At 38.0% G+C, this 14,438-nt stretch overlaps 1 protein-coding gene across 4 annotated transcripts in view; it reads right to left on the reverse strand.

Annotated features, from left to right (window-relative positions):
• QSER1 (glutamine and serine rich 1) overlaps positions 1-14,438 on the reverse strand; it is a 44,503-nt gene that overhangs the window by 12,571 nt on the left and 17,494 nt on the right. For 3 of the 4 annotated variants that reach the window (XM_014259013.2, XM_014259014.2, XM_005530258.3), the window contains exons 3-8: positions 13,863-14,027; positions 6,873-10,565; positions 3,711-4,006; positions 2,539-2,655; positions 1,790-1,923; positions 299-510 (exon numbers count right to left, since the gene is read on the reverse strand). In XM_014259013.2, coding sequence (XP_014114488.2) covers positions 299-510; positions 1,790-1,923; positions 2,539-2,655; positions 3,711-4,006; positions 6,873-10,565; positions 13,863-14,027 — 4,617 coding nt within the window. The remainder of the gene's footprint in view (positions 1-298; positions 511-1,789; positions 1,924-2,538; positions 2,656-3,710; positions 4,007-6,872; positions 10,566-13,862; positions 14,028-14,438) is intronic. The other variant, XM_014259015.2, reaches the window with a different exon arrangement.

The following is a 14,438-nucleotide window of genomic DNA, read 5'->3' on the forward strand; positions in this document are numbered from 1 at the left end:
TTCAAAAATGAAATTGCCTTCTCCTTCTACAGTTGTACTCCTCACAGACAGCAAGTGGAAAAATATGTATTTATGGAGTTAAACTACATTTGAATCACTTCAATTGTACACATTTGCTTATACACCAACAGCAACTGAAAAGTTTGAAGAAGCTCGTTTTACACAGCATTGTCAGATTTTTTGTTTTCTTTCTGAGGCTTGTGCAGAAAGATGTGCAAGATCAAACAACATAATTTTATAATACTCTTCTCAGTTCAGTTCAAACGAGCCTAGGTGCCAGCAATGGTATCTCACTCACCATCTTCTTCACTCTGGGCCTCAGGTGAAGAATCAGACTGGGAAGATGAAAATTCTTCTTTCCACTTTTTCCTTTTCTTTGGTGGTGGTTCAGCCTTTACCTTTGGCTGCTTAGCTTTGGGTTTCACAGAAGAGACTTTTGCTGCTGTTGGTTTTGGTGTTGGTGGATCAGGGGGTTTGATGTTGCTATTACTAGGTTTGCAGTGAATAGTCCTGCAGTATTATGAATAAAATGTTTATGAATATAATGACCACACAAGTTTTGGCAGTAATAAAATAGCTATAATCTTATTTTAATCAGAATATACTCCCCACTTATTATATACACTTATTTCACTGTAACTGGGTATTAGGCTGTACACCCTTTATATACTACTATATTTTTGAAATAATACTTAACCAGACAACCCCTTTCTCTTCCCACCTCTCAAAACAGGAATTTTAATACCAGAAATAAAAAGTTCTCTACTTCAAGACTAATAACACAATACAGCTTTGAGAGCGTAGCAGGGAACACAATCCTGAGAAGTACTGGAGAAGAGTTTTGTCAAGATGGGAAAGCAGTGATTTGTACAGCAGAAACATTGTCAGAATCTTCTGGAACACTGAGAATAATTCTAGACATCTGACATAAATGGAGATTTCAAATCAAAACGGGTGGAGACAACAGACAGTAGAAGGATGAGAGGAACGGAAAGTCTGCCCCAAAGGAGGAAGCTGAAAGACCTCACTTCATGGAGCTCAGTGAAACACAGACAGAGGTGGGATCTGACTGATTTCTCCAGAAATACAACATGCAGTATATAAACAGAAAGAAAGGCCAAAAGCAGTGTTGAGAAATCAGTACAAGCGTAACAAGCTCATCACAATCGTGATTTGATAAAAGAGGAGGTTGCTTCAGAGCACTAGGAGAAGCTACTGGAACAGTCTTCCATAGCCCAAAAAAAAAAAGAAGGAGCATCCAAATCCTAGCTGTTTTTAGTAGAGCAGGATTATTTCATAAAATTGATTATCTGGTGGCACTGCTTTCTTTGAGAACAAACTACACTTAAAACTCTAGTATTTTCCTGAATGAAAAGCACTGTCATGAATATTTTTAAATGTTTTTAAATTTACTTTCCAGGATTCTGAAGAAAGCATGGTACTTCCAGTATACTGGGAAAACTACCTAAACTAGCAAAGTCCACAGGACATGAGAAAACAATAAACAGAAAATTAAAATCATTACACTAGCAGGCTTGTAGAGCAAATAACATGGAAATAACATGTAGAACCCTAACACCTTCAAAATAACTGATTATGGAACAGAATAGAGTAGGGAAGATAAGCAGTAATTTGTATTTAATTTCTTAAAGCAAACCAGACAGTTCTCAGTTTCCCTATTAAAGCACAATTAATATACTTCCAAGTTATAACTCCTGTTTATTTAAGTAGGTGTGTTCTTAATATGAAAACAATATGGCAAATTGGAAAACAAATTGAAATAAAATACCTTGCTGACTGGACAGGCTTGATTCGTGGTTTTTTTGAGCATACTCTGACATATTCCTTTTTGTTTGCATTTTCAACAAACTTCACATACACTCGTTTGTATTTTGTCTTTGCATCCCCAAAGTACCCAAGATACTAAAAGAAAAAAACAAAACAAACAAACAAATCAAATCACAAGTGTTTCTGTTAAGCAAAATTTGTCAGTTTTAACAAGCAAAAATTTCAATGCTAAAGAAAAAAAAAATCAGTTTAAACCCCCCATGTTTAAATACAATGGCAAGACACTCTACAGCATTTATAATTTAAGCAAAATTCTCCATCAGATTTCCAAATAATAATTAAAACCAAAGACAATAAGGTAAGGGGAGGTACTCTGGGCATCTTTTCCTGCCTTTATTTCATTCTCCACTTGAGTTACCCCAAAAGCATTATCTGCCTGTTAAAATTGTATCCTCTCTGTATCACTCCTACTGCAGAAAGCAGTTGTTACACAAGCCTCTCTCCTCCACTGACTTTATTCTGGTCAGGAAAACTTGGTCCTTTATGCAGCTGAAACGATCCCAAAGACCCCACCCCGGAAAGCAAAAAATCAGCCCATGGATGTATTTACACAGAGTTTGGGTTGGAGGGGTTTTTTCCTCCCTCTAGGATGATTGCTAAGAATGTATGCCAGAATCATATTTAGTTTCCTAGACTTGCATTAAGGAAAGCAGCTCCCATGAGGCTTCCCAAGGAATTTTGAAGACTCACACTGTTAGTAGCAGCAAACTCTCTGTGTCCGTCACGCACTTCAGGAACAAACTTTTGCAATAAAGCCTTCTGTACTTTCCAGATAGCTGGAGGCTCTTTTCCTGTCTGCAAAGCAACCTGGAAGAACATAAAATTGTTTGCTAAAAACAGTGCTTACTTTTCTTCCAGAAATCTGTTTGTACATCATATTTTTTAAGGAAGCTACCCAAGAATTAAATGTAAATAAGTAATTTAAAATTCCAACACCATAGTTATTAAGTCCTGTTTGCATCAAGGCACGTTTGCAATTATCAGCTTGAATGAGAATTTTCTATAGATCCTACAAACAAATTACTCACTCAAATAAACCTTTTGGAAAATGTAGTCAAACACTGATTAATTTTTCGTGACTCTTGAACTAACAAAGTTAAAATTCAAAATATCTCGTAACATACATTAATCCATTTTATATGTGACAATTCAGGGGATATTTCAAACTGATAACACCTGTCTTATGTGACAAAGCTGCATTAATTAATTTAAAACTGCAGCTTGAGAGGATGAGCACAGAGACAAGTAATCAAAAATACTAGAAATTCTCAAACAGTAAGAATATTGCTGGTTATGACAGCCACAAAAGGAAAGGTTAACGTGCAGAAGAATTAAAATGGTGAAGCAACAAAACCAAACCAAACCAAAAAAATCCAAGACAACAAGGAAATTCACATAAACTCATGTGAAGAGTTGTACTGGTTGCTTATGCAAATAATTTCTTGTTGAAATACAAAGCAGAACTTCTTACAAAAAACCAGAAGCCAACTCCATTCAAGTTCTTTTGCAAAGTTACACTTGAAAGTCTACTCCTTTGTTTTTCAAAAAAATGTAGTCAACTGCCTCTGAAAAATTTATGCCTTTTAATATTAAAACAGGTAATTCCAAGTTCTTACAGAGGTTACCAGCACACAGATTTACTTTATTATGTATGTAGCATAAAATGGGTCATGTACATTCAAAACATGTTTGTAATCTTCACTAGAAAGACACCTTTAAGGCATTTTGGCAGCAATCAGGGAATATTAGAATAGAAAGAGAAAACTAATCTGCAGCCTTTCCTCTTCTGGTAGTTTCTTGAGGCTAAACTCATATGCAGGTGTTTTGTCCTGTGTTTCACCCCCAGCAAATATTCAGATTACCTTTAGTGTCTCTATATCTTCAATCTTCACTACAAATTCATCACGTTCTCTGTACATGCCCTCTCCTTCACTGTCCATGTTCTCCTCATCAGTACATCCTTCTATTGCAACAGTCTCCTGTATTTTTGCCAGTTGTTCTGATGTCACAGCATCCTGCTGAGCTACTTTTGATGGGTCAGCTGGGTTGATTTTCTCCTGCATGTTGCCTACAGGAACAGCTGTCTGTGGAGATTCCTGCTTTACTACAGCACTGGTGGTGGTGGCAGCAGCAGTAACAACTGTCACTTTTTCAGTTTCTGAAGAAAAAAAATCCAAATTTTAGTTAAATTATCGAGGATTAGCAACGTAATATGGAACTATGTTTTTCTTCTTTTCTGTTACAATTTATATTAAAAGCAACTATTCTAGGAAAAACACCTGTTCTAGGAGTTAAAATATAAGCAGTATTTGACCACAGCTAGATCTTAAAACCAAAATACTGTAGCTAATATACCTCTGTTTGTATTAAACTTCTGCATCTGTTAGCATCTGGAATTAATAAAACTGGATGCTTTAGAAAAAATTTGATAGTTAGAGACATGATCACCAGGTAATACTGTTGTACTTTGTGTCAATAAGCAAATACAACAGTAAATGTTACAACACTGAATCTTGTTACCTGCTGATAAGTCAAATCTTTTGAAATTGGATTGCAGAAAGAGAAATACACATGAAATATGAAAACATCTTCTGTGTGACTTTTGGATGTTTATCATTTATATCTTGTGATAATGTAACGGGAAGTTCCAGATTAAAACTTTAGCAATAGCATTATTTTTTTATTAACAGCCTTATTTTAATAGCCTTATTTTTAATATTAACAGAGGTGAGCAATGAGAACTGATGATAAAAAACAAAGAAGGGAAAAGAACATTCCTTTCCTCTTCTACTCCAAAGAGCCAAAGAGAGGTCCCACCTTTCCAAATTATTCTTTCCCACCTGAAAAAAATTAGAATCCTTTTTAGATATTACTTTACAGTCTTCTGTGCATATTAGTTTAATCAGTCACTTGCTGCTCTAAAAGAAATCAAATTAAATTAACTATAACACAATTACTAATATCACTCACTAAACCACTTTACAGTTTTGTTACAGTTACTGTTAATTGTTGACTTGAAAAATTATAAAAAAGATGATGTAACATATTTTAACAAAAGTGACTCCAAACAAATGAGTTAAAGGTCAGATTAATGTGTCAATATAAAAGCCACGTACCAAGTAAGTGAAGATTCATTAAATCCATTCAGTAAAATTGTTAATTTGAAATGTGAAATGTGTTCTTCCAGATACATCACCTCACATTATTGTAAACAAATTCTATTTCTTCAGTAAGAGAGAGCTCTGACAGCTTTAATTAGACACACCATTATTAGTTGCTCAGGTATATTTACGTATTTGTCAGAACAGCAGATAAAGGTGCATGTACTACTTAATACTATCAACAAAAGACTATGTTCTAATATTTGCCTGTCTATACTTATTTCCAAAAACAGACAGAAGAGGGAATTAGAAAAGCTGCAGAACACCAGCAAGAAAGAAATAACTCATTATTAAGCATCTTGTACAAACAATCTTGTGTGTCACAAAACAGGAAGGTGAACTCAAGAAACTGGTGACATAAGTATTAAATCCTCATGGATAACAAAGAAGACACAATATTGTAAAAGAAATCACTGCAAATAAAACACTCATGGAAGTGCTCACCCAACAAAAAGAACCATTTGAAATATTTCTTTGGACATTGTAAATAGAGATGGCTTATTAAAATTAACAGACTTCAGCAAGAAGCTCACGCCATGGCACAGTCCAGATTTCAGCTTTCTGGGAAGAAAAACAATCACTACTTTCTTGTTTTAAATATATATTCAACTGAAAGACAGGGAAGGAACTTCATCCTCTGTAACAGCTTTTTTGAAATGCATGCACTTAACATAATTACATAGAAATAGCCACAGAAAAAAATAGAATAGTAATTAAGATGAAGTATTGTTCAGCATCTCACGTATTCTGCAATATTTTTCCAGCATCTTAGGTGTGATTATTACAATTCAAGTTTAATTTTGCTATGTATTTTTTCAGTAAATCATGTCACACCTAGAGAAAAAAAATATCTCCCTCTTTCCTTTAATCTAAAAAGGGAAACCATTACTTCATTCTCTCTTGTTAAGAATCAGTTTACGGGTCATGGATTCTGAATCCTGAGAAGAATTAAAGAAATGTTTCATTTTCTCCCTGTGATTATTTTGGAAGACAATGGCTTTTCTCTGGAATTAGTACAATTATGTGATTGGCTGGATAGTTTCTAATTGCTTACCAGAGGGGAAAAAAAACAATCTTTACTGAAGAGACCTGTCTAGGCAAAAACATTCTATATGTTGATAATACTCCAAAATAAAGCAGCAGCACTTAAAAGCTCTGAACATGGATGTACAACGTGGATGTAACACAAATGAAACTCCAAAGTGTCCAAAAACTAATTACTACTATGATCAGTGGTTGCTGCCTGCCCCTCCCTTCCCAAACCAATCCTTCCCAGATTTTGTTCTTCTGTTAGTAAGCTAGCAACACACATGGAGCTACAACATTCTGATCATTGTGCCTCAAATCACTCCTACCTTGGACCAGCCCAGCCAAATGAGTGCAGTTTACAAGTGCAAAAGTTGTTTCACAAACAATCCAGTGCAACTTCATCATCACAGAAAATTCCTGTTTACCTAGAAAGAACTTATTACCTGCTGATGACAATTATTAATATAGTCCCCTGCTAGGATTTTTTAGAAACAGGTTTAGAAACTCTGACATGTTTTGTTGATGTTCCCAGATGAAAATCATATTTAGTATTTCAAGCCAGAATCAAAGAGAACACACACATTATTCCAACTCCAGGCTAAAATAACTTTCTGGCATTAGTCCTACTTAAGTAGCATCAAAACGTTTATTTACACCTTTCCTAATTGTGGAAAACACTGTTTTAGTCCATAGCCAATACACCTTTTGAAGAAAACTCTTAATTGTGGCCAAAACCAAACCATACCAAAACCTTTACCTGAAGAGAAATAAAATTATTGCCCCATCAGCTACAAAAATCTCCTTCAACATATGCACTTGTAGTAACTATTTTACCTGATTTGATCTTTTTGTCAGATGTTTCATCCAGGGCTGACAATGCAGTAGAGATGCTCTTTTGAAGATCATGGTTACCACCCACAGAATCATCTTCGTCAGAAGAAAATGAAGGCAACGTTTCTAAATTTTTCTTAAGTTCCTCATCAGCTTTTTTGGTTGGACTTTCTCCACTGACCTCAGCAGCCACAGGTGGTGCTGCTGCTGGCTGAGGCTTTGCAGAGGGCTGCAGGCAAGGGGTACGAACTATTTGTGTGACTGGTCTCCTAGTCCTGTTTGGCATTCGTACAGCTGGAGTGGAAAACTGTTGCCTAGGCCCGGACTTTAGAAAGTCTAAAAAAGATGCAATAAATCCTGTTCTGACTTCAGGCTGTTTTTCTTCAACTTCTTTAATTTTTTGCCTCATTCTTTCCTGATGTTGGTAAGTATCATAACAACCTTCAGAAACAGGAGAAGAGTATGTGAAACACGAATCATTTCCTCTTGAATTTTGACGTTTACACTGTCCACTTCTTTTTACCTGTTTCTGAGTTGCACTGTCATCTTCTGCAGCATTTTTGTTTTGGCTTTTTCCTTTGCTTTTTTTCTTCTGAAGGTTCCCTTGAGTTAAATCTTGGCATTCTTCTTCAGTTCTATTAATGGCTCCATCTGCACTTTGGGGCACAGACAGCGGCTGCAATGGAACCTTTGACTGGTTCCCTGCTACTGTACCATCATCACCACCCATATTAAAATCATTCTCTGAAGCAGCACTTTCCTCACTTAGGCTCCTACCACTTGAAACAAACTCTGTGTCCCTTGCATTCAGTGCACCATCAACAGAAGCATCATTATCTTCTTCAGATTCGTGGCTGATGCTAGATTGTTTCTTCACTCGAACAGCCTCTTGCTCTTCTTGACCAGGACCAAGGGTGGGAGAGGTCATTCTTATTGGTACGCTCTGATCAGAAGTTTCAAGGTGCTGCTGATCCAGGTTCACAGTTTTTGTCTGTATTGTTGACACTGGGGTAAGATTCAGAGTAATTTGGCCTCCATTCAGAGAAATATTATTTCTGCTTGCTGGCTTTCCAACTACAGTAGGTGAGGCACTGAAAACAGAAGACACGTGTCTGGAATCCAACGATCGGAACTGCGTTTTAGACTCCTCACTATTTTCAACAGTTTGGATTTCCTCTTCATTAGAAGCTGATTTGGCAAAGTCAGATGGTGTCACTCCACAGGCTGCTGCTGTTGCTGCTAAGATGTCATCTACATTGGATAATATATTCCTCTCATCGCTGAGAAGTATAGATTCTGGGAAGCATATTGAACTAAGAGAAACAAACTGATTTTTTGCATCGTGTTGATTTGTCTGAGTAAAATGATCTTTTGCTGTCAGATGCTGCTGTAGTGGTTTTGAAGACTCAGAAATGTCCATTTTCATTACTTCTGAATTCTGACTATGAAGCTGCTGCTGAGAATGACCCCCATTACTTTGAACAATGTGGCCATCCATCTGAAGGAATGGATGTGTCACCTGCTGAGGACTCTGTATTCTTTGCACTTGCGGCGACGCCTTTGCTTGCGCTAAACCCGACTGCATGATTGACTGGTGAAGAATCTGCAAATCACAGGTCGACTCCAGCAGTACCTGTGCACTTGGCAAACACAGCTGATGACCATGTCTTAAAGCATGAGGCTGTGGTGGCGTGCTAATGACCTGGCCCTGCTGATCTTGAGCTTTACTTTCATGTACTTTATGCATGAGAGAATGCTGTTGGTTTATCTCCTTAGCACTCACAGTTCCTTGTGCTGTTCGCATTAAATTAGCTGTCTTTTTGATATCATGGCTTAGGCTGCTGATATGGCCAATGTGTTGGGAAAGCTGCTCCACAGAACTGACCATTCTTTCATCTTTTTTTGCTCCTTGAAGAGTAAGTCCAACAACTTGATCTTCAAGACGAGAGTTGCTTCTGATTACGCTTTGAGAGTATCTGTCATTTGCTTTTGAGACCCTATAGGATGCATCCTGAGCACTGATCTCGTCCTCCGCTAGGCTTTGAGTGGAAGACTCCAGAGTGGCTTGCTGTTGCAATGCCTGCATGTCCTGCATTGATAATTCCTCCTCCTGTTTTGATGAGGCATACAAGTTAGAGTCAGACTTCCTTTTAACGTAGGACTTGGTTTCTGAGGAAGGTCTGTTGTTCTGCAGCGTCTGGGAGTGAGCTGGGGATGCAAAAGGAGACTGGACAGATGGCAAAAACTTTTGAGACTGTGGAGAGGAGGATTCTTGTGACTGAGAGTTCTGAGAAGAATGTAAAGAAATATAGCTTTGATTAGGACTCGAGGCTGGAAGAGTTTGTACCCGAGGAGAGGCATTAAAGGAAAGAGAAGGCGATGTTAATGTTAAAGACTGCCCTGAAGAATAGCTTTCTGAAGGACTAACAGCTGCTAAAACTTGTGATTGAGATGAAAAATTAACTTGGGACTGGGTAACTGGAGATAAACCCTGAGAGTGACTAGAAGAGTAGCTCTGAGCTTGGCTGACTGAAGTAAGTTCCCTCATTTGCCCAGAGTAGTTCTCATTTGGAACCGAGGTCAATACCTGTTCCTCTGAGGAGTAATTTAGAGTCTGACTGTCAGAAGTAATAGCTTGTGATTGCCCAGAAAAAGTCAATGTTTTATACAGTGAGGGCAGCTTCTCAACCTTGCTGGAAGAGAAATCCTGTGAGTGGCTGACAGGCGGCACATTCTGAGCCTGGCATGAAACATAATTCTGGGACTGACTAACTGACAAGAGGCTGGGGAGCTGTGCTGTAGAATAGATCTGTGCTTGGCCTGTAATGACAGAACTCTGGTTTTGTGCAGTTTTGGCATAGCTCTGTGTCTGCACAGTGGGAGCTACACTCTGAGGTTTGGGGGTCTTTGTTGACCTCGGAGGCTGCTTCATGGAACAGTTTTTCACTTTTGCTGTGGAAGCAGATGGAAAACCAGGTGATGGAATTGCAGACGTGTACGACTGAGCAAGTTCCACTGTGACTTGAGAAGTCTTCTGCTGTGGTCCTCCATTGCTCACCTGAGTAACATCTCCAACTGGACTGCAGGATAATGCTGAGTGCCTAGATGTATCCTGAAAGTTAACTCCACTTGTACTTGTTAAATAGCTGTGTAAGGAATGCTGTGAAACAGTCAGTTGAGGCTGGACAGACTGAGTACTTGAAGGCCGCTGGTGGTGTTTAATAACACTACATTCTCGCTGAAGTGCTCTATCCATGGAAGCAGTGGAACCAGTGAAGACAGATGTGCTGTAGGCCTGAGACACCTGCTGAGCTCCTCCAAGGGTCGAAGGCAACAAACTGAACTGAGGCTGCAAAAGATGGGGTGCAGATTCTTGAGCAGAACGATACGTTGATGACTGGGGGGGTACACTGGTACTCAGAACAGAGCTGCCCAGGCGCTCGAATGTCAAAGCAGCTGGAACAGTGCCTTGGGATGTTTTAATCTGTAATAAAGGATCGTGGGTAGTCAAGAGACCGTTCGATGTAGCACTGAAAGTAGCATCTTGAAGAGTAAGAGAAGGGGCAGTAGCAAAGTTTCTGCTGCTGAAGGTGTTGGGATGCTGATATGCTGATAAAGCAGAGGTTGGTGGAAATGTTCCAGAGGTTGGCAAAGCTCCAGTAACAAATAGTTCTGTGGCTGTCGAGGAATGCATACCTGGAAAAAACAAAAACAAAACAAGAAGGAAAAAGGAGCATAAGGGAGCTTTACAAGTTACAATGCTGCATTTCTTTAAGTCATTTAACTGCTAGCTCTTACAGCATTTATAAATATATGGTTCTTCAGAATCACCACCCTTTAAAAAAAAACCAAACATACATAGGGAGGCACTTATCAAGGGTCATTTTCAAAATGGAAGTGCAGGGTTTCTTTAAAATGCCCAACTCTATACCTGAAGTGAACTGCAGAGGGAAAAATTCATATCCTTAAGATGCAAATTGTTGATAAAAAAAATTGTACAAGATTATTCTGCTTTGAAATTGAAGGCTCTTTATTAGTTTTTATTTCAGTTTAAAAAAGAAATAAACTTATCAAAATTTAGTAAACTGATCAAAAGCCCTGGCCACCTTTAATAAACAGTAAAAAGGCAAAATTACACCTTAGCAGTTGTAACACACAATTCGAGAAGTAATCCCATCTCCTGGATTTACCCTCACCAATAATTTCATAACTCACTTTATGGGAAACATTTCAGAGCATACAGTGAAATAGCTAATGGCTTATACGCTCTGCAATTCATTTTCCTAAAGGAGTGGTTTGACTTTCAGTACAAGCAATAAATATAATTTGTATGCTTTCTGAAGTGAGAGTCCCAAATATCCACAGACAGCAATTATCTGCACGGTGCAGTAGCAACTATCCAACTGAAAAGCGTATTTCTTATTTGTATCCAGCCATTGGTATGACATCCTGGCTTAAAGAAGATTTCTCACCAGAATACACTACTCCAGCTGATATAGGAGTATGAAATTCCCTTGCAAGCTTTGAGGCTCAGAGCAGTGATCCACAGAATTCAGTGCTTTTCACCCTGTAACTTGCAGACACTGGTGAAGTTTGTGTACTGTTTCCAAAGTCTACCAAAGAAATGCTAAGAAGGTAAGTTTATTCCCAGAGAAGCTTAAAATTCTTGTAAGGGAATCAGTTTCCTCTGGGAAATTTACCAGGGTATGCAAATCAGAAAAAAATAAAATCAGGGGAATGATTTGACTTTTTTCGGTTCTTCTTGCACTCTTAAAACAGTTTTTAGCTTAGCATCATTTAAGAATAAATAAAAATTCTCACTAAATATAGCTTGTTTTGAAACAAATACTTCAGTTAAAAAAAATATTTAATTTTACAATACAGTAAGTCTTCTTAAGCTGATTGCAACTTAATCATACAATTGCTTTTGAAGTTTCAGGTGAAGCTGAGAAATAAATTCTTTGTTTCTCTCTCTCAATCCAAGACAAACTGATATGAAGAGATGTGATAGTGAAGGAATGCCAAGGTATTTTTCCTTAGTCAACAATAAGGTCTTTCTGAGTGAGAAAGCATAATCAGTGTTTTAATGCACTTTTCCCCCCCATTCTAAAAAACTGCAACATCATGTACAACTGGATTCTCTTTTACTGATCCCTACTGCTAACACAAAGGAAGGGCCATCCAGAAGCACCAAAGAAAGGGAAGAATTTAAACCTATTTTAACTGCAGATGTTCATTTCTCATCTAACCTGCATTTTACCTTTCTCTTCCATAAATCAAAACCCTTCCAAACACACCCATAACTTCTTAAACCAGACAAGAGCCAGTCACAGGAGCACTACTAGGGCAGAACTGCTGGGCTTTATATTCTAATATTTGTTCAGGAGCAGACAAAAGGTATGGCAAAGGTACTAAGTTGCATGCACAGACACACCCTCACTACCCTAAGAAATAAGAACACTGATAACACAACTCACAGATCAAAGGAACACTTGGAAGGACAAATATAACAAACACAATGTTCTTTTTTCCCCCAAAATCAGCAGTTGTGGGGTTTGGAAAAAAAACCCCCAAAGTAAGAAACCCTTCTAAAAAAGAGAAGCTTTTTTTTTTTTTTGCTTTCCCTCATCAAAAAAGTTTGTAGAAGACAAAGCTCTCCAAAGACACCTGGGAGGATCGAGGGTTACAGAAAAGCAGCAAAAGTACTTAAGGACAACAGAAAGCTCAGAGAACCGGTAATATTGAAAAATGGGCTTACTGATGAGTTCTTAGTAATGAGTACTGAGAAGTCTCTCAATCACTGGTACCAACATCAAACCCGACCCACAGCATGTCTCCCCATTCTTCACAATTCACTGTTAGGCAGGCTGCAATGGAGAAAATGCTAGGACGAAGAGAAAAAAAGATTTCTTCCCAGCTGACACTCTATTGTGAGGATGGGTCATCATAACTCTAAACTCATAACTGATTTATATTAAGATTGTTTGCCAGGTTACCAGTGTGCATCTTCATCTGTGCTCCCACATTTCTGCTTTTGTCAATGGTGAGTTAAAAGCCAGTCTCTATTCTCAACTTTTTGAGCAGCTCTTCACAGAATGCAGCTGCACATTACCCTTAACAGAATGAGTGCGAACTGTCAACAAAAGAACTGCTCCACTCTTGCTACCTTGTGCCTCCTCCCCAGATCAGGACAGCAATCATACAGCTGCACTGAGAAACACAGCAGCCTGCTGATACAGAGGAAAACCATCCCACCAAAGGAAAAAAGCCACTCAAACATTTTCTGCCAGATCAGTGAATAGATCCAATTCACTGCACAGCTGCACAAATGCTCCATAAGATTAACCAGAACTTGAAGCTACCCACAGATGCAGTAGCAACACTTATCTTGGTGTGACTGTCTACAGTGAGCTCAAAATCTGCAGTTTCCTGCTCTGCACAGAAGGCTTGACAGATGGGGGAGGTTTGTTGAAGGCAGTCAGTCTGCCAAAAGTGATGGCACATTTGTTTAGTTGTAAATTAGATCCCTTATTTCTATGTGGCATGCACCTTCTTTTTGAGAACACCTTGCTCATTAGTTCTGTGTACAATGGGGCCAAAGCTACTCATAGACTTTTAGTACTAATATCACAGAAAAAATTATCACAGGGAACAGAGTTTGAGAGTGAAAGATTTGCTAGGAGGTACAGGTAGTGTGCCTGAAAATGCTTATAGTGATAGTGAGACTAATTCCAAACAAAGCTGGGAAAATAAATTTGACTCAACAGACCAAATAATACCCTATGCATCTAAATTCCTCCTAAACAACCAGAACTTCTGCTCATATCAATCTTATGATAACATAACTTCATTGATTTTGATATATTTAAATATTGAGATGTAAAAGAGGTAGAAAACATGCAGCCTTCTCAGTTAGTCAGAATATTTGTTTCAAGTTCTCCCAAACACTCAATACAACAATGACAAAATTTTACTTCAAGAGAAAATTTTCACCTGTCTGCCAGGAAGGAGCCCTGAATTGTGGTAAAAGGGTAGATCCTGAAGAGACTGCCTGAGCAGTACGAGACTCAATAGCAGAGAGAAAATTCATAACTGAAGAAGTTTCCTTAGTGTTACCTCCAGCACTGTGCATACTGGTATCAAATATTCCTGAAAGACCTAGATGATGAAACAAAACAGATAATTCAGATGACCTTCAAAGAAGCAAAATCAAATAACAAAGATATATGTTCATAATTCACTAAAAAACTCCCACCTTAAGAAACATTAGAGCAAGTACATTGATTTTTCTGTGTTTAATTATTATGTAGTGTTACAAGTGTAAATTGGAGCTTCGGTATACATTTTAAAACCTATTACTAAATGTATGTCAAATCTGATGCTTATAACAGTATTTAGGTACACAAGTAAAATGCTTCTCTGAAGATTCACTGTTCTATTTTCACCTGGTTGAACATTCAGAATTCCTCCTGAAACATGTTCAACTTTTCTATATCCAGTTTCTCCCTTTTAGGCAGCTTATGGAAGTTTGGACACCTCTATAGAACTGGCACATGAAAAGGGCTTTGG

Source organism: Pseudopodoces humilis, chromosome 7 (genome assembly GCF_049639895.1).
Source record: "Pseudopodoces humilis isolate 2021_Gansu_Grassland_sample_001 chromosome 7, ASM4963989v1, whole genome shotgun sequence".
NCBI lineage: Eukaryota > Metazoa > Chordata > Aves > Passeriformes > Paridae > Pseudopodoces > Pseudopodoces humilis.